This window comes from Ornithodoros turicata, chromosome 2 (assembly GCF_037126465.1).
Source record: "Ornithodoros turicata isolate Travis chromosome 2, ASM3712646v1, whole genome shotgun sequence".
In the NCBI taxonomy this organism is placed as follows: Eukaryota; Metazoa; Arthropoda; class Arachnida; order Ixodida; family Argasidae; genus Ornithodoros; species Ornithodoros turicata.
This window is the reverse complement of record NC_088202.1, coordinates 59,059,602-59,085,382: the sequence shown is the minus strand read 5'-3', so window position 1 is coordinate 59,085,382 and position 25,781 is coordinate 59,059,602. Positions and strand designations below refer to the sequence as shown.

General features: G+C 46.6%; 1 protein-coding gene across 1 annotated transcript in view; it reads left to right on the top strand.

The window, feature by feature from the left end:
• LOC135383566 (uncharacterized) overlaps window positions 1-20,090 on the top strand; it is a 29,189-nt gene extending 9,099 nt beyond the window's left edge. The window contains exons 2-7 of the mRNA XM_064612977.1: window positions 676-767; window positions 2,366-2,606; window positions 8,385-8,510; window positions 17,707-17,804; window positions 18,501-18,705; window positions 19,932-20,090. Coding sequence (XP_064469047.1) covers window positions 676-767; window positions 2,366-2,606; window positions 8,385-8,510; window positions 17,707-17,804; window positions 18,501-18,705; window positions 19,932-19,952 — 783 coding nt within the window. The 3' untranslated portion in view covers window positions 19,953-20,090. The remainder of the gene's footprint in view (window positions 1-675; window positions 768-2,365; window positions 2,607-8,384; window positions 8,511-17,706; window positions 17,805-18,500; window positions 18,706-19,931) is intronic.
• Window positions 20,091-25,781: the final 5,691 nt, after the last annotated feature.

Below are 25,781 nucleotides of genomic sequence, written 5' to 3'. Positions count from 1 at the left end.
GGTGCTAGATGTCGTGCGGCAGCGGTGGTGGTGGTGGTGATGATGGTGAAAGGGCTTGCCGTTGTCGGCCTCACGTATGTGGGCAACGTCACGACTGACGCCCTGGGGGAATGTGCGTCCTGGGCCGACTTCTAAGGGAACTGTGCCGACATATGTCTGAGAGCGTCTGAGGAAAACCCAGACAGCACAGCCGGCACCGGGATTCGAACCCGGGTACCGGGTGCGGCAGCGGTAGAAGTGAAGCGACACTACTCTGCCCAATAGATAAACGAAGCGCGTCTAGTTCAAGAAGTGGCCAGAAGACCCGAGCAGAGTAACAGCGTGAGTGTTCGACCACCAAAGGGGCCAACGATGGCTTTAGAAAGTTACCGCATTTTAAACACGTTTGGTAGAATGTCCAATGTTGTCATGTTTACCCTGTGCGGTACTCAGGGAAGCTGAGAATTTGACAGTTGCCAAAGCTTCTACTTTCAAACTGTACTTGCGACTCATGAAAAAGCGAAAAAATATGACGCAAAAACCCAGCAATGCGTCGTAAACAGTAGGAACCAGCACTTCTAAAATCTTCGCATACGCTTCTGTTTTCTTCCTTTCTTGCTTCAGGGCTTTCACTTACATATTATCTTTCATAGTGACTGTCTGCTATAGAACCCATGAATTTTCTGTCGCACACAGGACGTTGAAACAGGACTTCCGCTGGACGGGTTGCCCAAAAATAGCCCCAGCCTGTTCCTTGAGATCTGTCCGACTGGGACAACCAATAACAGGTCCGTATCACACAGAAATGATTTCTTTTTTTGCTTTTTTGCTTTTTGTTTGTTTGTTTGTCCTTTTCTTGTTTTTGATTTTGGGTTTGTTTGCCACAAAAACGGGAGATTCGTTAACAGTGGCACGCACAGTACGTACATAAGTATGTACAATGTATGTATGTATGTATGTATGTATGTATGTATGTATGTATGTATGTATGTATGTATGTATGTATGTATGTATGTATGTATGTATGTATGTATGTATGTATGTGCCTGCTAAAAACTAACGGGACGGATGGTCAGGAGGTCATGCAAGTCGAAAACAACGGACCTCCCTGTAAATCAAGTAACAAATAAACCAAATGTTTATAATTTCAAAACAATGTTTAGAAATGTTAGAGGTATCAACGCTGAGTTGGACGGACGATTTCCCTCGAGAATATTTTGTCCTGACGTCCAGTTCACAACTTCCAGGTTGATTAAAAGGTAGTACAGGGTTCACCAAGGCAAACTTTGGGGTTTGTAATGGAGATAAAACAAATAAAAACAGTGTCGGGACACTAAAGTAGATGTTAGAGGACGCATTATGCACCAGAATTTTATATCGACTCTGCCACTTGGCCCGTTTCTCTGTGGATAAATCGCTGAAATTAGAAATTTGCCGCTGCCCTAACATTTCCATTCGGCTATACCTGTGTTTCAGCTCCTTCAGTCAGATGGCGACACGGTCGAACGCGGCTTTGACGCTATCGAAACCATATTAACGCGCCATGAGAAGTTCAGTTCCACTTGTTCACTTGGTAACACAGGTATAGCCGATTGGAAACGCATGTATAGCCGTTTTCTTTTTTCTTTCTTTTCACCATTTATCCGTAGAGCCATGTGGCAGTATCGATATAAACTTTTTGTGCATAATACGTCCTCTAACATCTACTTTAGCTTCCCGAGACTGTTTTTATTTGTTTTATCTCGGTTAAAAACCCCAAAGTTTATCTTCGCGAACCCTGTACCTTTAATGTATCCACATCAATATTGTTACCAGCGGTAAGAAAATCGGAGACACAAAATCCGACTTCGACACCCACACTCTTAGAAATGAACTTCACCACATAGCACGCTCCTAGCCAACCATCATCCCGAATGACAACGTTCTCGCCCCTGATTTGTTGAAAACGGGAGGAGGAGCCTATTTTGTGCCGTGCATAATGGCACAAAATAGGCTCCTCCTCCCGTTTTCAACAAATCAGGGGCGAGAACGTTGTCATTCGGGATGATGGTTGGCTAGGAGCGTGCTATGTGGTGAAGTTCATTTTTAAGAGTGCACTACCCGCCGTTCGCTACGTCACGACGTTGCAGATTCTGATGGAGAATGCTTACAAGGTTTTAGTCAATTCGTGATCCCCCAGGAAGGATGTCCTGTAAAACTAAAGTAAACTGTTACAAAACACTCTTGTTTAGAGTGCCAAACGATAGGTTAATTTGATTGTCATAATGACATCGGGTTGCCCCGTCCTTCAGACCCCATGGAATGAGTTCCGTGGGCTTTCTATTCCGTTTCATGTTTACGATGCATACTGAGGATCATTACCAACGTATTTCATTCCTCTACGTAGCGACACGTGCGAGATTTCCCTGTGTCAGGACAAGAAACCAGTCCTTACAGTGCTGTTCAAGATACACCTTCGTAGACCGCGAGACCCAATGCCCGATTGCGATGATCGGTTTGTCTCGAAGCTTACGCTACAGGCAGTAAAGGCCGGAAGGAAGACGGTCTCCGTCCCTGAGGACGCCTTTACGTTCCTGCCGCGCCATCATCATTGCCTCTGCATTCGCAACGGCAACAACTCCATCAAGGTACGCGTCTGGTTTTCTATATTATTTCAGATTATACGCAATTTCTACGTAGTCCTCATTAGCCGTGATCCATGATTAAAAGGACACTACGGGCAAACGAATGCTATATATTTTATTTCGTATTATATAAGACTCAGTACGCAGAATACGAATGTCATCAGTGAATACTACGAGCCTCCACGAGTTTTCGATATAAACAACAAAGTGTCGCGTCACAGTTTCCGTTTCGCCAAGAGTAGGTGACGTCATCGAGAGCTCTGGCGTGTGCTTCTGCCTCCGCTATCCATGTAGCGGCTACGGAGCGCATGTGCACTTGGAACTCGCGCGTAATTTAGTGTCAGTTGACAGTGGTACGACTACACGTGTGCCCGTTATCTCAGACTTTATTGCCCCTTCGACCCCAAGGGTGCGTTAAGTAGCGGCTCCGGAGCGCGCGCCTTTCTACTGAACGCGACATCTCCTTTTGCGGGGTGTGGCGCTCCCGCGCTCCTACTCGCAAGTCGGAGTGCTTCCCGCGCTCTCCACCCTCCTCTCCGGTTGGACCCATGTGCACCTCAATTAATCTCTTTGAGGCTACAGACAGCCGGGTCGGAGGACGGCTCTATCACAAAAGAACATTAGGAGGTGCTTTGCACACGCAACGCTGTCATGGCTTAAAAATCCATTTAGCACAAGCTCCGGAGCGGAAGAGACAAAGTGAACGAATGGCGCTCTCCAGAGCCGCTACTTAACGCGCTCCGTATGCGGCAACTCCGGGTTCATCGATGCAGGTCACAGGCTGCACACTCGCTAGTGGCCCCGGTTCTCTGCGCATAATCTGCGAAATAAGCGATATCTGAAAATGAAATTACAGGTGCACATATAGTCTCGTCTGTGGGATGAATGGTTATACCAAATGAGGTGCTGAAGTGGCCACCCTTGGCACGCAGAGGGCTAGCATGTAGACGCCGGCAGACTCGAGTCTCGCGGCCATATACGGATGTGTGCATGGATATCTTCACTGCTTTTTTGGAGCAACTGAATGACGAGGTCTAACTACCGGGTACTTCTAACAAGATGAGGTTACGTGCCACACTTCGAATGCGAGCATGGCTCAGATCGAGCCTTACTCGCTGATCGTGCCATGCGGAAGGGATTGTGGCCGTCGAGGTCGCCTGACTTTATACCCTCTGGTTACTTCCTGCGGCGCATGCAAAGTGCACAGGAACAAGCCAAGGACTATCGCGGGTCTGGCAGGAACTATTCGCCACGGCGATCGTGAATGTCGAACAGCTGGTCCAAACAGCATAATGTAAAAGCCTGAGTCTGGGCACAGAGAAGGACGCCATGAACACACGACACGAGTCGTAGTGTTCGTGTCGTCCCTCTGTGTGCACACAGAGGGACACAGAGGGCCCAGACTCAGGCTTTTACATTATGGAGTTCATCCACCAGCTGGCCTGCATACACGCCATCTTGTCGGCTGGTCCCAACTAGACCCGGCCCGCGGGCCGAGCCGGGCTTGTTATTGGCTGTGTGCTCCGGGCCGGGCCGAGCCCGGGCCGACAAAATACGCTAGCACCGCGGGCCGGGCCGGGCCCGGGCCGACAAATATCTTTCCGAGAATCAGGCCCGGCCGGGCGACGCAGCTAATTCCACACAATGGAGATGCATTAGTTCATAGCATCATGCGCTTGCGTCATTCCTGTGCATATTTTGCAAAGACAAGCAAGGGATACTGCATTAGGCATATGATTCGACCCTCTAGAACATTCTGAAAGCCACTTTACATTGCTCGTCACTCGTCACGTATTTCGCAATCACTTGGCAAAGCTTGGTGAGAGGGGTATGGACTGGGAGAAGGAGTTTGTCGGCAGCATCCTCTACCTCCGCAAAATCTTGACAGTGTAACGATAACGCCCATGCCTGCGTACGTTCTGGATTTAATTTGGTCTGGTGCGGTTATGGTGTTAAACCGCCATCACTTGTATGTTTGTCTTCTCTCCTTATAAATTTGTTTGATAATCGCCAGAAACGCGTACGTCGCGGCTGGAAATGCTATGCCGGGATCTACTCGTCGGGTCACCGGGCCGGGCTCTAGTCACTGGGTCACCGGGCCGGGCCGGGTCGAGCCGGGCCATTTTTCGATGCGCCCGGGCCGGGTCGAGCCCGGAAAAGTCGGCCTGTGCAGGGCTCTAGTCCCAACCTTCGATAACATAAAGCGTCGAGTTCAAGCATGTCTCTATGCTAAGGGTGGCCACATTCGCTACATCATTTGATACTGGAATCCCGTACGAGGCTAAGCACGCCTATGATATAATTGTCATACGTCGGCTGCCCGCACTAAAAAAAAAAACTGGTGGCAATAGATAGTACGGTACTGACACGTTCATCGGATGCATAAAAGGTGCAAAATTACAAGACTGATGATTGTTCACTGTGTAAGCAACGCTATAACATCATGATGGTGCACCCAAGAACAGGGTGGTGAACTACAATTGTTGGCCTCACGTCACCACTGTAGACAGGACTTTTACCAGTCTAAGCTCTGGAGTGACCATGTCGCGTTGAACAATGTGTTACAATCCTGGCTGTACGAACGTCAGAAGCTAACCCAGAAGTGACATTCCACACACCGATCACAGACTCTTCTCTCTTTCTATCCCTGTAGCACTGCAATCTATAATTTTTATGCCCATTTACCGTAAACTAAAAACACTAGTTTCCGTCTTGTTTTGGTGAGTACAAACTCTCAGTATGCGGTCCTGACTCACTTCCTATCTTCACTCCACGCCAAGAAAAAATAAGGTATGGAATTGTGCGAATTAACGAAGTACTAAGATAGGTACTTGATTGACGAACGGCGGAGGTTCCTCCTTCTACAAGACGTCGTCATGAGGAAGACGGAGCGTCCACGGTAGCGTAGACATTCGATGTAAACTACCCCTAATGCCTGCGAGGTAGTTTAACTTTTAATAAACACCTCTGCGTCTTGAAGCCGGGTTGCTAAATTTATATCCCTGTCTGAGTTGCTGCTAGAGATAACTTGGTACAAAAGCACCTAAGTTACAATTACAGATATCCTATGAAAAAAAAAAAAAAAAACACGCCGAAAGAGTACTCAGTACTTTTGCAGTTACTTTCCACTGTCATCTCCAAAAGCTAACGACATGAAAGACATATTATCGGGTCAATTGGTGCATTGGTAATGCGTTTCTTCCTTGCGTACGAATGCCTGAAGATTTTCAACTGTTCTACACGTATCTCAGTGACGAATTATGTCAGTATTTTATCGCCTTAAGAGTGACCAGATAAACAAAACAAAAAATACTGACGTAAACTACGACACACCAAACATATCCTAATAATTGGGAGTAGACGTACTGCTGGCGACATACTTCTCTGAAATCGACAGCTTATGGTCTATTCTATCTGAAACCTCCAGCTATTGCAAGATTATAGCTCCGGACTAATAGAATCGTGTAGCATACGGCCCACCTTCAGATACAATGTTGGTGCAGCCCCTTCGAAGACGACAAATCTTAGCACTAGCTGTTGAACCACTGGTTGAAGATCTCAGACAAGTGCGTCGCATGCAGTACATACAAGGTGAGTCAGTCTGGATTTGCGTGGCGACATACTGCACGTGCCGCAGGGTAGGACGGCAGATAGTTTCACCATCGGTTATTCTTTAACGTGCGCCGGAAACCCCCACCGCACGCCGCTGGAAGCAATGTACATTCTTCCACATCACACACTGTGTGATGTGGAAGAACACAGCAACACAGCAACAGCCTAGCCCTGGCACGCCCTTTAAGCATCCATGATCTTCTGCTGCAACACTAACCCCAATCCCAGTTGGCAAGTAATTGTGGGTCGGCTTCCACACCACGTGAGTCTTGTTTAAGGTGTCGATGACCTAATATGGCAGCACATCAGATGACACGGGTAGGTTGATGGCAGGTTATTGCGAAGCGATGTGTCTGATGCAAAAATCGCGCTACCTGAGCAAAAAGTAACGAAATCCCGATATCGTTACACGTGTCTAAAGTTAGCGCAATACCGTTACCCTTCCCCATAAAAAGTTACGCAATACTTCATGCGCTACTTTTTAGGAAAGGAACGAGCAGCATCGTTTATGACGTACATAAAACGTCTCCTGTGGACATATATGCTACTAAAGTAAGCATAACAAAATAATAAATCGGCGTGCAATGGTGGACGTGGATTTCCTGAAGGCTATAATTTTGTAAGCTATTTTTACAGATTTACTAAAAGCCGCTTTGGTCGATATCCCGCGTAACTTTTTCTCTTCCCCTAAAGCAAAGCAAGCCTACCGCTAAAAAGCTCTACATATTTTTTTACAAAAGGAAATGAGCTAACCTGGAACGAGACGTTAGTAAACATACCTTGATGTGCTTTTTCAAATTGGATTTCGACTTCCTTGACGCACATATGAGCTTTTTCCATCGGGGCTCGTAGTAGACATCTGAATACCATACTATCGTTTCTCTTTTTTTTTTCTCCTCCTTATATCAAAGGTACTTGCTGTAGCAGGCCATGGTCCCTCCATGGCAGCGGACAGGAAATGGCCGTCACTCTGGCTGCAACACTCAAGTACCTAAGCGTACGTGGTGCAATGTCATGTCGCTAGCGTGCCCAACACTGTGTTAAAAGTAGCAGCTCCATGACTCATGATACCAGTAGACGGCAGGGACGGCCCCGCAATGCAGTAGGAGTAACCTCAGTTTGCGGACAATTCCAACCACACACTGAATCTCAAAAAGGTTAATCTCAAATAGGGAACACGTGGAGGGCACGGCCTCTTTGTAAGAAAACGACCTCTGAGCCCCCATTCGAGCTTCTTGCCCGGTGTTAGTAGATTGGGCCGTGAAATTGGGGAGCTTGTTCGAAGGTAGGCAGGGTGGAGGCTTGATGATAGGGCGGAGTCGGGTTGTCGCGAACCTGAGCTCGGAAAGTAGCGGTAGCGGTGGCGCTCAAAGATTGCGCTACCGCAAATTTGTAATGGAAGTACTTATTTCGTTACCATTTGAAAAAGTCGCGCGATCTCTACTCCGCTACCGAAAAAAGTAAAAGAAAAGATACGGTAGCCTCGCTACTAGTTACGGCGCTATGTACAACACTAGTCTGATGTGGCAGCATATTGCTCCCAGCAAGCCCGACTTCGTGGGGAGCTGTGCGGACAGCTTACAGCGTCTGAGGGAAACGCCCAGACGGCACCGCTGGAACCGGGATTCGAGCCCAGGCTACATCGCGCGAAGTGATCTGTGTGGATTGCATAGAATTCGACCACAACTCCACCGTGCGACCTTGCGGCTGTGCGACCTGTTCATGTAGATTGTCGCTACTCGTTGTCTCTTTTTTTTTTTAAGTCTAAAAAATACACAAAAGACTTTACAGGTTACTGAAACACGTAATTAGTTACTGATACAAAGCATATGCTTGAAAATGTACTTTCTGTGTCAGGCAGGATGAAATGACTATGTGCTCCATAAAGTCAATAATTAAAAAGTTCACTAAAATATCTTTGTTAATTAGTCCCCTAATCGAGAAAATAATTGGTTTCCTAGTAGCAGCCTCATCGAGTAATCCAATGACATAAGTAAAACCGCCCTAAGGCAACTCCCTTTTTTATGAAAATTGTTGCAGGTAAAAGGAAACACCCTGTCTATTTTTTTTTTTTTTTTCGCAATAAACATATCCCCCCTCCCTCCGTCTATAATGCACGTTCCTGTGACGAGGTTTCGTCTTTTTGCCTCGTTTTCTTCCGCTTTACAGGTATTGGTGAACAGGGAAGTGGCGGCCCTCATCAACGGTCCTCTCAGCGAGCTGACTCGACCACTTGACCTTGTCGTGACCAAAGGCATCGCTGTCAAATCCGTTGACATCCCAATGGAATTCGTGGTACGTTGGCGTATTTTACCGAGAGCCGATGCACGAATTTATATATATAAAAAAAAAAACAGGAAGAAAGGCGAGCTGCTGTGCAAGGAAGGAAAAGTTAATATTTGCTCTAACGACTAAATACTCCGTTGAAAGCTTCCTTCATATTGTTTATGATATGCAGCCTTATATGAGAAATTGTTGGCACATGAGGACGTTGGTCCACATTGACATATTGTACTGTGGCCGGTTCTTTTTTTATTCTCCAGTCTAATGCAATTACTTACAAAAGTGGCACTGTATAAAAATTCACGCGAAAGGAGCTTTACTGATGCCAGCATCCGGAGAAACGTACTGTCAACTCTACCAAAACCTGACTCGTACTGATCCCTACTTGTACTCAAATACAGCTCTATAGCTGGGCGGCCATTTAAAATTATTTCAACCTAATAGTGGATACCAGCCACGATCTCACATTTGTGAGTTTTGGTGCATCGTACGCTATCACCTTTATGTAGGTAAAACATAGCGTTGGTGGATCTCCGCACGCGCGAAACGTAAAGAGATTTTCGCGCATTACGCAGAACCGCCACGCTACGACCACGCTTTGCGTACGCAAGGCAGTAGCGTACGACGCACTAAAGCTCACTGCTATTACCGCGATTGCTCAAATGTCGGTTACGAGCAGGCACGGATCTGGGGGGGGGGGGGGGGTCCAGGGGTCCGGACACCCCTAAATTCTAGACTTGAACATAGGGTTCAGTGGACCAATCCCAGCATGCACGTGGCACTTGTCCACAGCGGACCCCCCCCCCCCCCCTCGGGAAAATCCTAGATCAGCCCCTGGTTACGGTAAACGTTAGCAACACGTTGAACCAGAGTAACGTGCTAATACAGGTTGACTGGTCTGTGCTGCTAAAATGAATTTTGCGTCGACAGCTATACACTAACAAAGCAAAATGGGCACATTCTACTTCAAGGAAGTATTCAAAAGCGAACTTCAAAGAAAGCGAACCATCTTAAATAACTAGAGCGGGGAGATTTATGCAAATGCTCAACGGTTTCGTATCTGGAAGATGAAAAAAAGCTTTTGATCTTGGCTTGGTCCAGATTATAGAAGTGTATTATCATTGCTGTAAATGCATATCTTGCCCGTTACTGTGACAAATTTAGCATGAAAATGCATCCATATAGCGGTTATTTTGTGTAGTCTCAGATCGCTGGCCTCCCCCGTTTTTCTTTTTTCTTTTGAATGTTTTGCTGTTTCGGGAAGGATGGGTTCTCTTTCAGGAAGATTACGGTCAGAGTCTAATGTTTTTGATACTTCGGTGGGAAAACGGCACGATGATCGACTTTGATTGTAAACTTGACACACTGAGACGTCCCGATTCTGGAAAGCACTTATTTTTATGCAATAGTATTACTCTGGTACGAGCACATGCCCTTCTGGCCGCTACAAAACATGGGCATTGGCATGGGCATGGGTTGGGCATTTCAGTAGTGTGATGGCGTCCGCGGGTCTTACGAGACGTTCACACTACTGGACGTTCACACCAAACTATGTTTGCAACATCCCCTACAACCTTCTGACCTTTTGCCGAGCGCGATCCACCCGAGCAATCTGAGTAATTTCAAGCGTCGCCACCTATGTGGTCTACCGAAGACCTGCACGACCGTATGGGCTCAGCCTGTCTAATCTCTGACTGGCCACTTGTGGACGCCGCTTCCGTCGCTTGCCGTCGAGGTTTGCACGTATCGAACTTCAAAGACGGCAACGCGTCTCCATTATTCGCCGCCACCGTGGCTTGCCACTTGACAATCGCAACTGCCCAGCGCTGAGTAAACGCCCCCATGCGGTTGGGCCCTTATGTCATAACTCATTGTAGTTCTACCCATATCTGCAAACCATTACGCGCAATTTCAATTTTTTTCTTTCTTTTCTTTTTCTTTGCAGTTCAACGAGTGCTATCGCTTTAATCATCATTGTATCATCAGGGAGACCGCTATTTTGAAATTTTGTGACATATGTGTTTTTAAAAAGCTAAGGGAGCAGCTTGGTGCGTTTCACATGCTACGTACACTCCCTCGTCTGAAACTTTTCAGCTACATGTTGCACAATAACCCGTTCACTGTTTGTTTGGATTTATTTGTATCGTGCCTGCCAACGGCTGACAACAGCCCACTGGGCAGTGCACTATAAAAATATAATATACAATTCGATTCATAGGAAAAGAAGAATGAACAACCAGCTGAAATAGCAGCTGTATATCAATTCAGGACTAAACAAAATAGCAATCGGGAAATAATTAGACATGAGACAATTCATCATTAGTCAGACATAAGCAGTTAGAAAGTAGACGATGCGTAGAACAGTTAAATCGATGAAGACTCATGGAAATATCAATGTCGTGATTGTTAAAGCCATTAAAGAGAAACTGCATAAAAAACGTAGGGATCATTTCCTCATTAACTGGTGGATAGAATAGTATGAGTTTTCTACAAGGACGAATAGAAGGAAAAAAAATAGCGTAGCAGTTAATACGGCCACTGACCAGCTTATACAAAAACAACAGATCGTTCATAAGACGTCTCCTGCACAACATAGGCAAACCGAAATAGTCCGAAATTCTAGGATAGGAAGAGTACAATCGTCTTCCGATATACCTCATAAAATGCTCTAATAAACCTTTTTGAATTCTCTCGATATCAGACGACCTCGTCGATGATATACGGTTCCAAACTATAGACGCAAATTCGGCCTTAGACCTAACAAGGGCAAGACGAAGTTGCATAAAGCAAGCTGAATTTTTAAATTCACGCGTAACCCTCAGGCGGAGCACTTGCTGACAATTACGGACAAGCGAGCAGACGTAATCAATGAATGACAAAGAAAATCAAAAGTAACACCCAGGTCACGAACCGTTAAATCTCTTTCTAATGTGATACTATCAATAGAGTAGCTATGAGAGACGACGTCTCTTTTACGACTGAAGGACACGATTTTGGTTTTTAAGGGGTTCAAGATAAGGACATTCTGTTTACATCAAGTACAGATCGCTTCAATATCACTTTGCAATAAATAACAATCCCGGTAAGTCCGAATCTCTCGAAAAATCTTGATATCATCGGCAAGTCGTTGACAAATATCAGGAAGAGAAGAGGGCCAAGTTTGGAACCTTGAGGCACTCCTGAGGTGGAAGAACAGCATGAGGACATAACATTTTGTATTCTGACACAATCAAGGCGACCATGTAGGTAGCTTTGAAACAAGGAAAGGTGACTGTTGCAGAGGACATATATGGATAACTTCTGGGCTAATAGTGTTATATTAACTGAATCAAAGGCTTTGGACAGATCAAAGTAAACAGTGTCAACTTGAGACCGGTTAGTGACGTGTCTCCCGACAATGTCCATGTATGTACGTCTCTTTGCATTCATCTTGTGTAGGCGTCTTGGGGTAGCCAGTCCGACTCTGTCGCGACTCACATCCCAATTTTTCTTTATCATCTGTCATCTTGTTCTTTATTATATGACCATCACCATCGCCGTTTGTTCAGATAAGATTTACGGCCAGGCAGACATTCTCTCGAAGAGAGTATGCAAGTACTAGATCACGGATTCTTTAAATTCATTAATTAACTTATTCAATTTGAACTTTCGTGCAAAAGTGCATGATATACTAGTTGATTGGTAGGCAATCCTCGTTGAAAGCCATTCTACTTTCTGAAAAGCCTTGGAACGAGAACGTACGACGAAATCGTACCATCGCCGAACCTTGCTACGTAGTCGGCTTTATCTGTGGTTTGAAGCAGTCTTGGGTAATAAATAAGTTACAAGAATCTTGTAACTGTAACCAGTTGCTTTTTGCAGTAACTATATTTGCATGGTAGATCATTTTCTGCACAAGCAACTTCTAATTATAACTACTATAACTATACCTTTTGTTAAAGTAACTATAATACGTAACTTTAAGTTACTCAGGTATTGAGATATTTTCGATGCGTCAGTTCCCTATAGTGTCATTTTGTCGATGCTTCAAACAGCCAGTCGTTTTTCCCAAAAAGGTATTCACTTCACGCATCCGGGATCTCCATAGACTAACCTACATCGTGCTGTTATAGCCCATGGGAAGCCCTGTGTTTATCACACAGTTGGTGTACAGGGTGTTTTTTTTTATCAGGACATATTTTTCATGTACAAGCCTATTAGGGGAACGCGAATTAGGGGATTTCGTTTTCGCAGGTGGGGTTATACGAACAGGCAGACATCCTGTAGGATAGCGCTGGAACTACTGGACGACTAATTAGCTAAAATTCACCAATGAACTTATTAATTCGATGTTTTCTTGGAAATCTGAGATAGCAGAATTGGAACCGGACATTATTCAAATCCATCGTCCTTATTAAGCACCCTGAGCAGCGAACGTACTTCGGGATATAAGTTATCGAATTTCGCTATGAAAATGAGCCGAAACCGAAGCTACGCACTACTCGAGCGCAGAAAGCCACAGGCAATCTACGTGAGAGGGCCGCATGCTTTGGACCGATGGAGCTGATTGAAGTTGGCGTGTGGATGAGATGGTCTTCCTCGACACGGGTCCCGACCGGCAGTGATGGAACGTCCCAGCGGGCAGATGATCGTGGCCTCACGCAAGGACGGTGCCGGTAGAACTGACGAGTCAGTATCTATCTACTACTATCCATCTGTCTACCTACAGCGCATCTATCTGTTGACCAGATAAATAGCCCGAAAAGCACGTAGCTCTAGTTTCGGCTCATTTGCATAGCGAAATTGGACAGTCTATATCTCAAAGTACGTTCGCTTCACGGGGTGTCTAATAAGGACGGTGGATTTGAATAATGACTGGCTCAAATTGTTCTGTCTCGCATTCACCAGAAAACATCTAATTATTAAGTAAGTTAATAAGTTTTAGCTAATTAGTCGTCCAGTATAGTTGCATACGCTGTTCTATAGGATGTCCGCATGACCGTATAATCCACCCGCGAGAGCGAAATCCACGTTGCTCTGCTAGCTTTTGTAGAAAAAATATGTCCTAATGAAAAAAAAAAAAAAACTTATATCTATGCTTTCTGCTAAGTTTTGAGTTACATTGGTCCTGCTGTCTTTTTCGTAAAAAGGTAACTGTCGAGTTACTAAGTTACTTTAATGCGGTTACTCTAGTTAGTTACATTTCAAAAACAGCAGCTGTAACTGTAACTCAGTTACTGCTTTTCATGGCTAACTGTGACTGTGTTATACCCTTGACACACGGGCAGCCTAAAGGCCTATCCAGAGAAGAACTCTTCCGAACGGCGTTTGCTTGCCATGATACACGATAAAGGAGATATACTCCGTTTCGCTAGTGGGCCTTTGCGGGAGAGGAGATTGCTGATCTCCTTTGCGGGCGAAAAGGAGCGTAGTCTCGAGTAGAGAACCAGCCAAAGATTATTAGACCACGGCAATTGAAAATAAGAATACGAGACTTGAAGATTTTAGTTATTTAACGGATAAAGTTCGAAAGTCATTTTGCGGCTAATTACTGTACTATCTCAAGCATGCTTTCGAGCCACACTGGTGTCTTAATTATCGACAGTGACATCATTTGCGAAAGACATTCTCTGTCTTCGTGTAGTTCGATGCAATACAAACGAATGACATTCGGTGCGACTGTCATTCTCTGGGAATGCCTTTCAGATTGCCGTGGTGTCGCCCTATCTGTTGTTCGTTCAACCTTTACAATTTACGTTTGTACGTGGGTTTATCGTGGAAGTGTGCCTGAAGATGCATTCTTCTGCGGAGCTTTAGTAAATGATGAAGTGTTTCAAGTTCATCTAAGTTTGTCTGTGTAGGGCGAAACTGAATCTCCTTGATCAAACATTATGTCTTGGCACGCTAAATCCGACATTTCAGAAATTAAGGACCGAGTTGGTGATTGTAGTATGGGTGGGTTAACGGATATAACGGGATACAGTAGGAGCCCGGCGAACAACGTATTCGGTCTAACTTCCCGGGTCTCCCGAAGTCTTTTGGAAGTGAAATTCTGTAGCTGTGACAAATCCAAGTTCGTGAGTCGGGGCGCAATTTGACGAAGTCGTTTATCACCGTGCATTGTTAAATTCGATAACTCATAGTGTGTAATTTTGGGTTATTCTGAGGTGGTTTGGCAATGGAGGCAAAAACTTTGGGACCGTGTCTTTGTAGTCAATAGTCACATAGCTTCATGCGGTGGGACACACACCTGATCTTTTGTCTAACAACTTACGTGCTTTAAGAACGTGACTCAACCGTAAAGCCCTCATGTCGTCAAAAACGGTTATTTTCCTTGTCATTCTTGAGCGGCCTTCCTCGTCTTTTGATGGCGCAAAATGACCGTGATGTTGCGCTCTGTTTGCAAGTCGGTTCTACGACACTATACCTTCGACAAATAGGTCACAATTCTCAAAACGCAATAAATCAAATGGAAAAATATTCAATGTTCTAAACAAAACAAATCTGGCGTGCCTATAGGGTGAGATCTAACTCGAATCCTCATGATTGCAGGCAACATATCAAATGACATTGCACAAGGACAAGGTACAGATATCGCATTACTGATACTTAAAATAAAGTCGTTGTTAAATTTCAATATGTATAGTTAGACACTACACACGTACGGAAGTTTTACATATATACATGCATATGTAATGTGGGGACTATAGTGCAAAGGTAACATGATTACAATGGGTTAGGTTTAATGCGAAATTCGCATACACATAGTGCATGTTAAGTGAGTGGCTCCGTGGCTCGGAAGTTAGCGAAGCAAGGACCGTTGGAATTCATTTCGAACCGCCTGTGGTGCCACGGTTTTCGCCCATCGTTCCTTACGTAGATCCCTCGCGATGCTTCACCGGCTCCGCGCCACGAATGCAGAGACAATCGTTTGCAAGCCGCATGTCTATCCTAATTCAACGCACAGACGATTACCGATTTGGAGACGTGAAAAAAATTGACAGCCCGCCCATGGGTGCTAAACAGTATGAACCCCTAAAGTAGAAGCGCCTGGAAAACATTTTGACCTTGAGAACCATTAGATGAATAAAGTACCAATTTGGGCCTATTGGTCACACATGATAAAATCACTAAAAGCAGTGCTAAAAACACTAAGGACGACACAGGACGGACACACTGCACTTTCAACAAATGTTTAATGATCCTCCACCTTACACAACACTTGAGCGCCACGTCGCTCCACTCAAACACACGTTTCTAGCTCGTGTTTTCAAGAGGTGCATATATCTTATCAGAGTAAAATGCTGAACACAAACTTACACAATTATCTGCAAACAACCTGATCTGCCTCGCTTCCTCAAACAATAACGCTATCCTACCCCTACATTCCCTTAAAAACTGAGTTTTCTCATACATGGCTGCACAATTGTTACATATCATTTGTTGAAAGTGCAGTGCGTCCGTCCTGTGTCGTCCTTAGTGTTTTTGGCACTGGTTTTAGCGATTTTATCCTTTAGATGGTATGATGTTGTGAAGGGAGTTCAGCGGTTGCGTGTTTCCTAGTATGTTGTTGAGAGAACCCACAACAATAACAACAACTTTATTTTAAAATGGTGAATGGCGAGTTTCATCGCCAGAGGCGATACTCTACCGAATTGCTGGTGGTGATGTGGGGAATGAAATAATGAGCTCCTTCACAATAAGAGAGCCCACGATGTGTCCAAACACTTGAGAACCACCGGTCGATGTATTGAGGACGCAAGAGACTCTGCGGCACTACATCGGACTGCGCACGCAACACGACAGACATCCTCTGGTACGGAAAGAGCACCGTAGAAACTCTTCTTTCTCCGAGGCCGTTTCCCCATACCGTAAGACTCTGCATAAGAGGCCTTCTCCGTGTACGATCTCACATCCTCCATGGTCGCTTGGCTGTCCTCGCATCTACACCACGGTGCCAGGTGTCCATCATCAAAAGTCAAATCTGCCGCCTTCGGCCCTGAAACAATACTGCCTGTACATGTTGGAGAACAACCAGCCAAGAATTGCTATGTTCACCGATGTCTCCACGACGAAATCCGGATCTGCAGCGGCATACGTGGTACCGCAGCACTCCAAGGAGGGCATAGTCCGGTTATCCCATAGGACCTCTTCCACGACAGCGGAACTTGTAGCTATACACCTTGCCGTGAGATACATAGCCACGCACGCGCGACTTGCGCACTGGATTGTCTACAGCGACTCAAAAGCTAGACTGGAGGCCATGTTGGCTTTCTTGGGGAACAGTTGGACAGCTTCAACGGTGAAGGAGATCCTAACAGAATACAAGAGATGTACGGACCTGGGACATGACGTTACCTTCCAATGGATTCCGGGGCACATTGGCATCCGCGGTAACGAAACTGCAGACGAGCTAGCTGGAATTGCACACCTGGCTTCCACCAAATACGTCGTGATGTATACAGGGTCGGACATCAAACTTCTACTAAGTTCTATGACAGACGACATGTGCAAACGCAAATGGCTACAAGGTGATGGTGGGTCATCTCTTCTCAGAAGAGTAGCCCCGGAACTAAAATTCAGCATCCCCCCTCGACTGCCAGAAGTATCGCAACATTTCTACATCGTGCACGCCTGGCCGGCATTTCCTGTATATGGTGGGCAAGGCGGATTCCCCGGATTGCTCAGTGTGTGGGATGGAAGGAAATACTGAACATACTTTTATGGAGTGCAGAAGACATCAGTCCAACGCAAGACATAGCGGGCCGCACTAACTCGTCTGGTCAACAGAGCTTTCTCCATAGAGAAGGTCTTGGGGACGTGGGACGCCAACCAGAGAGACGCCGCATTCAATGCTTTCGTAGGCTTCATCTCAAGTTGTTCTCTTGATGCTCAGTACTAGTTCATCTGTACGTGACGCCCTGGTTCCTGTGTGGCGTGATCCTCTGACGGTCATGTGCCCGTGAACACTGCGCCGTACAGCCTAGCCTAGTCATCTCTTTTTTTTTTTGCTTTTTTTTTTGTTTTCTCGGGTGGCAGAACTTGTCAGGTGACAAGTTCAACCTCTCCGTATTATTTTTAGTCCGTCGAACTCCAACTCCAACGTGAGTTTTTGAAAGATACATATTTGCTACAAAACCTTGCCAGCATAGCATAAAACGTGTGCACCTAGCATGACTGATGTATCTTATGTCCTGCCGTAACGAACGTTAACTTGACATCATTGCAGCCTGACATTGTCAAAGCTCCGTTCAAAGGCAACATGCAGGTTGGTGACAGGATCAACGTCTTCGGTGAACAGCGGATGGACTGCGAACAAGAAACAACGTGAGTAGTGTGCTTGGAGCAGTCGCTACAGGGTTTAGGCAGTTATAGGTGCTGTCGTGTTCTAGGCAGTAAAAACAGCGTGAGTTCAACCTATTGCAGTTCACAGCTACTGCATGACTTCAGCGTTACCAGCGGCGTGGCTGCGCAGCCTATAGTATGACATAAAGCGATGACCAGAAATCACACACTAGCTGCCTTACAAGTAGATGCCCGCATACGCCATGCTCTAACTCTTGTCAATTTCTTTGAGATAGAAGATATGACATTGCACTCAGAAGATGGAAACAGCGTGACGCCTTTTGCAAGTCTGAACCAAAAATTAACCTCTCGATATTACGTCGCTCGTCAGGCTAGAAAGTGCGTATACCTGCAGACGTCATAATAAGGCGCTGCCATAAGGGAACAGTTCTCAAGGGCTATAGGAGAAAGGGAAGAACGAGAACCACCTGCTTTGATGCCATGAAATAACGGCAGATTCATGATGGCTCTACGTGCACGCACGAGCTTTGCTTTGATTGAGCTCGACTCCTTTTTTCTTCTCAGTGAGTGTTACCGAGAGGGGCAATCCAAACTGGAAATAGTTCAGTTGAACACGTGCGTGGCTCAGTAAAGCCGTAGCGGGCTGGAACCGGCAGACCAGATTTCTTAGAACAGCTATCTCCTTCAGTCCACATGCTTAGTCGCAAATTCTTTTAGGCTACTGACACTTGGAGACCTGGTGGTGCCTTACAATAGGGACACCAAGACGGGCAAGACGCGCATCGTCATACAGCGCTTCACAAAATGTCTGGTAGCATTCTGCAACGGAAAGAATGTGGTTACTTGCCGAACACCTGAGAAATTCAACACGTCCGCGGACCTCGTCATCAGCAAGGCCCTTAATCCCAACGGAATTTGGATTGTGAGTAGCATGTTTATTTAATAATAATGATTTGGGGCTTCACGTCGCGAGACAATGGTGGTCATGAGCGACGCCACAGTGGTCTTTAAATTAATTTTGCACACCTGAGAGTTCTGTAACATGCGCCGAGATCTCGACACACGGCACGGCACATTCCGCTTGCGGAAGACAGCGTGCCTGAGCAACTTGTACTCCTCCACCAAGTTGTCGCCGTCCTTGACCGCGTTTGAACCCGAGATGGTAGGATCAGGCGGCAACCGACCTAGCAACAGAGGCCGGCATCACGTTTATTTGACCACGACAGAAGTGGGAACGATTGGAAGTGCCGCATTAGTTCTTTTTTTATTTCTTTAGACACAGTGAAACTTAAGATCGAAAAAAGCTGAAACAGATGCGCGGGTTCGATTGCAAGATAATTGCAAGAGGTTTATTTTACAGGTGACACAATCGAAAATAGTTCTGGACCAAAAACCGGATGATTTCCACTCCTATGGTGGAAATGGTGGTCCAAACACAGTGACAGTGGTAGTTTCAATTGGTTTTACTAAGCACTGTTGAAACGGTTGAAGGTGCGATTGTCACTGTTTTTGTCTTCTTGTTTCCCGTCGCTCCTATCCTTATGTAACAACCTGCCCCATGCGTTGCCTACGTGGGATTCTTCAGCCTAGCGGTCACTGTGGTGAGGTAGATCTAACAGCATGCTATCCCTATACACCTTTTCGTAAACTTGAAAAAGAACAGAAATAAACATACGAAACATAAATTAGGCACAGAAAAACGAAGAAAACTTCTGATTCTGTGATGTTTCTAGGAATATTACCTCCTCTAGCGTTTCAGCTATCCGAACCGTGGCACCGTTCCAAAAATGAAAATAATTATTTCCGAGAATTCCATTTTGTTTCTCATTTGGACTCTGTTCGATAGAATTTGTTCTTCGTTTCTGTTGTGTGTACCGTTGGCTGGACACGGTTTTGGCGTCGAGAATCTTAGCGAAATGGAATTTTCATTGTTGTTGTTGTTGTTGTTGTTTTTTTTTGCTCGTTTTTTGCTCGAGTAGCACAGTTGTCACCACCACTACGTCTTTAACTTAGGCTTACTTTGTGAGCAAGTAAGAACATGGAGTATGGCAATACGAAAATAGCACGGTAGAGGTGTAGCATTCGGAAGCTTACAGCGAATTACCTACAGCCTCAAAATGCGTTTTTAAAATAGGTTTAATCTTGCAGGCACGGATGGCAGGCAACTGAACTGAACATGCATGGAAGATCTGCCCCTCCTGACCTTGAACCGTCCCCGGACATTGTGAAACCTTTTTTTTTTTTCCCCCTAACGCTGTTTTTTCTGCTATAAGAGAGGCCCAATAAACGCAGTTTTGCATGACAACATTGTCTGAAACTTAGCCATTAACCGTTCAGAGTTATTTGTTAAAGGTCTCGCTTTCCATATGTTGACCCTATGAGGACTTATGGAGAGTTTTGTTAATTTGGTCCCTGTTGTGACTTTGTCCTGTGTTATCTGCATACATAGCGGCATGAGAGACACACAGCCACGTTGGTTTGCCTAGGCATTATGTTGTACAAAAAGATGTCAGTTCTTGAACACAGCTCGACCTACATGTGCCTGTTGCTGGGTTAATGCTCGCATGTGATGGTATTCCTTGATACGGGGTTCGATGAAGGCCACAAAAAGACAAGAAGCACAAACACTGTGCCTTTTACAACACCGCCAGGAGCATGCATTTCAGATGCCCGCAAGGCTGGATATGACAACAGCAGTAGCGACAGCACATTCAGCAATAGCTCCAAATTGAATACTATGCGAATATTAACAATGCGCGCCTTAAACTTATCAGGTAAATTGTGAATCTGATAATAATTAGTGTTTATACATCGAGAGGTTACTATGATAATGAGCGAAACCACAGTGATTGTTCTATGGCTTAATTTTACGAACTTGCGCTTCAATGCGCGCTTAAATTTAAGTTGAACTTGGATTTTCAATACTCCACTGCTGCCTTTACTATTCCGACATCGTGCCGTGCGTCACTGTGCCACGCGTTCCGTCTCTAGCACAGCACATCCTCCACGTCTGCAGAGTTACATGCTGTTTTGTTCTCCCTCTGATGACCGACGGCGTCTGCTGCCGGCAGAAGAAGATGACACAGCGTTCCCCGGAAGCTTCGGAACAATTATGCAACGCATACATAGATGCCTGCACTGCAGTGTTGCATTGGGTGCTTTTTCTCTACGTGAGGAGAAACAGAAACGGAATACAAAGTAGGAACTTTATGGAAGCTGATATTTCTTTCAGAGAATAAACTTTGACTTTAACGTCGTTTTCTCCAAAAAGGAGTGCAGGTGCTCGTCTGTTCGGATGAAACACCTGTTTTGAAAAGGAAAGGCGTTCCACTGGAGCGGATGAACACAAGTTTGCTTTTTTAAACCTTAAAAATACAGATTTCAGTGTTCACAATAACAACAAAAATTACAATATATATACCGTAATTGGAAGCTACTCTTCCAAGCGAAAGGGGAATAAAGATTGAATCCATATAATTTAATTTAGATAATTATTGCCTACTTGCAGCCACATATCGAAGCGTCAACGTCAGTCTGTCACTTGCCGGCACGCTATCGCGCATATTCGTGTGCAGCTTCGAAATACGTTTCTCTATTTTGTAGAGGATGAAATCAAATGTCTCAATGTCCATTTTCAAAATACTATGATGGGCGTTTGGATCGTCCACACGCAGATCTGGGATAAGGCTGTTTTGCATTCCATGACGTTTCTCAGTAACCCTTCCTTTGTCCACATCTTCTCTCGATGTTTCATGCGGCTGTACTCCACATCATCCATGAGGAGCGCAAGTGCAATCAGTTTTCTCATTCGTGGGTCCATCCTGCGCCAGACACAAACGAGATGCAAGCGCGAAGACAGAAACAAAATGAATCGGAAAACTCATGGCCTACAGAAAACTGACCCGTGTGAATGCTAGAAGACGAGCGAGAGTGTTCAGACGGGTGATAACCCCGCTTCTCTCAATCACCCTCTCACTCCTTCCAGATGATCTGCCGTCTGAAAACTGACCCGTGTAAATGTTGGAAGACGAGCGGGAGTGTTCAGACGGGTTATAACCCCTTTCCCTCAACCACCCTCTCACTCCTTCCAGATGATTTGCCGTCTGAAACGTGACCCGTGTGAATGCTAGAAGACGAGCGGGAGTGTTCAGACGGGTGATAACCCCGTTTCCCTCAACCACCCTCTCACTCCTTCCAGATGATCTGCCGTCTGAAAACTGACCCGTGTGAATGTTGGAAGACGAGCGGGAGTGTTCAGACGGGTTATAACCCCTTTCCCTCAACCACCCTCTCACTCCTTCCAGATGATTTGCCGTCTGAAACGTGACCCGTGTGAATGCTAGAAGACGAGCGGGAGTGTTCAGACGGGTGATAACCCCGTTTCCCTCAACCACCCTCTCACTCCTTCCAGATGATCTGCCGTCGGAAAACTAACCCGTGTGAATGCTAGAAGACGAGCGGGGGTGTTCAGACGGGTGATAACCCCTTTCCCTCAACCACCTTCTCACTCCTCCCAAATGATCTGCCGTCTGAAAACTGACCCGTGTGAATGCTAGAAGACGAGCGGGAGTGTTCAGACGGGTGGTAACCCCGTTTCCCTCAACCACCACCTCACTCCTTCCAGATGATCTGCCGTCTGAAAACTGACCCGTGTGAATGCTAGAAGACGAGCGGGAGTGTTCAGACGGGTGGTAACCCCGTTTCCCTCAACCACCACCTCACTCCTTCCAGATGATCTGCCGTCTGAAAACTGACCCGTGTGAATGCTAGAAGACGAGCGGGAGTGTTCAGACGGGTGGTAACCCCGTTTCCCTCAACCACCACCTCACTCCTTCCAGATGATCTGCCGTCTGAAAACTGACCCGTGTGAATGCTAGAAGACGAGCGGGAGTGTTCAGACGGGTGGTAACCCCGTTTCCCTCAACCACCACCTCACTCCTTCCAGATGATCTGCCGTCTGAAAACTGACCCGTGTGAATGCTAGAAGACGAGCGGGAGTGTTCAGACGGGTGGTAACCCCGTTTCCCTCAACCACCACCTCACTCCTTCCAGATGATCTGCCGTCTGAAAACTGACCCGTGTGAATGCTAGAAGACGAGCGGGAGTGTTCAGACGGTGTATAATCCCGTTTCCCTCAACCACCCTCTCACTCCTTCCAGATGATTTGCCGTCTGAAAACTGACCCGTGTGAATGTTGGAAGACGAGCGGGAGTGTTCAGACGGGTGGTAACCCCGTTTCCCTCAACCACCCTCTCACTCCTTCCAGATGATTTGCCGTCTGAAACGTGACCCGTGTGAATGCTAGAAGACGAGCGGGAGTGTTCAGACGGGTGATAACCCTGTTTCCCTCAACCACCCTCTCACTCCTTCCAGATGATCTGCCGTCTGAAAACTGACCCGTGTGAATGTTGGAAGACGAGCGGGAGTGTTCAGACGGGTTATAACCCCTTTCCCTCAACCACCCTCGCACTCCTTCCAGATGATTTGCCGTCTGAAACGTGACCCGTGTGAATGCTAGAAGACGAGCGGGAGTGTTCAGACGGGTGATAACCCCGTTTCCCTCAACCACCCTCTCACTCCTTCCAGATGATCTGCCGTCTGAAAACTAACCCGTGTGAATGCTAGAAGACGAGCGGGAGTGTTCAGACGGGTGATAACCCCTTTCCCTCAACCACCTTCTCACTCCTCCCAGATGATCTGCCGTCTGAAAACTGACCCGTGTGAATGCTAGAAGACGAGCGGGAGTGTTCAGACGGGTGGTAACCCCGTTTCCCTCAACCACCACCTCACTCCTTCCAGATGATCTGCCGTCTGAAAACTGACCCGTGTGAATGCTAGAAGACGAGCGGGAGTGTTCAGACGGGTGGTAACCCCGTTTCCCTCAACCACCACCTCACTCCTTCCAGATGATCTGCCGTCTGAAAACTGACCCGTGTGAATGCTAGAAGACGAGCGGGAGTGTTCAGACGGGTGGTAACCCCGTTTCCCTCAACCACCACCTCACTCCTCCCAGATGATCTGCCGTCTGAAAACTGACCCGTGTGAGTGCTAGAAGACGAGCGGGAGTGTTCAGACGGGTGGTAACCCCGTTTCCCTCAACCACCACCTCACTCCTTCCAGATGATCTGCCGTCTGAAAACTGACCCGTGTAAATGCTAGAAGACGAGCGGGAGTGTTCAGACGGTGTATAATCCCGTTTCCCTCAACCACCCTCTCATTCCTTCCGGTTGACCTGCCATCTGAAAGCTGACCCGTGTGAATGCTAGAAGACGAGCGGGAGTGTTCAGACGGTGTATAATCTCGTTTCCCTCAATCACCCTCTCACTCCTTCCAGATGATCTGACGTCAGAAAACTGACCCGTGTGAATGTTGGAAGACGAGCGGGAGTGTTCAGACGGGTTATAACCTCTTTCCCTCAACCACCCTCTCACTCCTTCCAGATGATCTACCGTCTGAAAACTGACCCGTGTAAATGCTAGAAGACGAGCGGGAGTGTTCAGACAGTGTAATCCCGTTTCCCTCAACCACCCTCTCACTCCTTCCAGATGATCTACCATCTGAAAACTGACCCGTGTGAATGCTAGAAGACGAGCGGGAGTGTTCAGACGGGTGATAACCCCGTTTCCCTCAACCACCCTCTCACTCCTTCCAGATGATCTGCCGTCTGAAAACTAACCCGTGTGAATGCTAGAAGACGAGCGGGAGTGTTCAGACGGGTGATAACCCCGTTTCCCTCAACCACCCTCTCACTCCTTCCAGATGATCTGCCGTCTGAAAACTAACCCGTGTGAATGCTAGAAGACGAGCGGGAGTGTTCAGACGGGTGATAACCCCGTTTCCCTCAACCACCCTCTCACTCCTTCCAGATGATCTACCATCTGAAAACTGACCCGTGTGAATGCTAGAAGACGAGCGGGAGTGTTCAGACGGGTGATAACCCCGTTTCCCTCAACCACCCTCTCACTCCTTCCAGATGATCTGCCGTCTGAAAACTAACCCGTGTGAATGCTAGAAGACGAGCGGGAGTGTTCAGACGGGTGATAACCCCTTTCCCTCAACCACCTTCTCACTCCTCCCAGATGATCTGCCGTCTGAAAACTGACCCGTGTGAATGCTAGAAGACGAGCGGGAGTGTTCAGACGGGTGGTAACCCCGTTTCCCTCAACCACCACCTCACTCCTTCCAGATGATCTGCCGTCTGAAAACTGACCCGTGTGAATGCTAGAAGACGAGCGGGAGTGTTCAGACGGGTGGTAACCCCGTTTCCCTCAACCACCACCTCACTCCTTCCAGATGATCTGCCGTCTGAAAACTGACCCGTGTGAATGCTAGAAGACGAGCGGGAGTGTTCAGACGGGTGGTAACCCCGTTTCCCTCAACCACCACCTCACTCCTTCCAGATGATCTGCCGTCTGAAAACTGACCCGTGTGAATGCTAGAAGACGAGCGGGAGTGTTCAGACGGGTGGTAACCCCGTTTCCCTCAACCACCACCTCACTCCTTCCAGATGATCTGCCGTCTGAAAACTGACCCGTGTGAATGCTAGAAGACGAGCGGGAGTGTTCAGACGGTGTATAATCCCGTTTCCCTCAACCACCCTCTCATTCCTTCCGGTTGACCTGCCATCTGAAAGCTGACCCGTGTGAATGCTAGAAGACGAGCGGGAGTGTTCAGACGGTGTATAATCTCGTTTCCCTCAATCACCCTCTCACTCCTTCCAGATGATCTGACGTCAGAAAACTGACCCGTGTGAATGTTGGAAGACGAGCGGGAGTGTTCAGACGGGTTATAACCTCTTTCCCTCAACCACCCTCTCACTCCTTCCAGATGATCTGCCGTCTGAAAACTGACCCGTGTAAATGCTAGAAGACGAGCGGGAGTGTTCAGACAGTGTAATCCCGTTTCCCTCAACCACCCTCTCACTCCTTCCAGATGATCTACCATCTGAAAACTGACCCGTGTGAATGCTAGAAGACGAGCGGGAGTGTTCAGACGGGT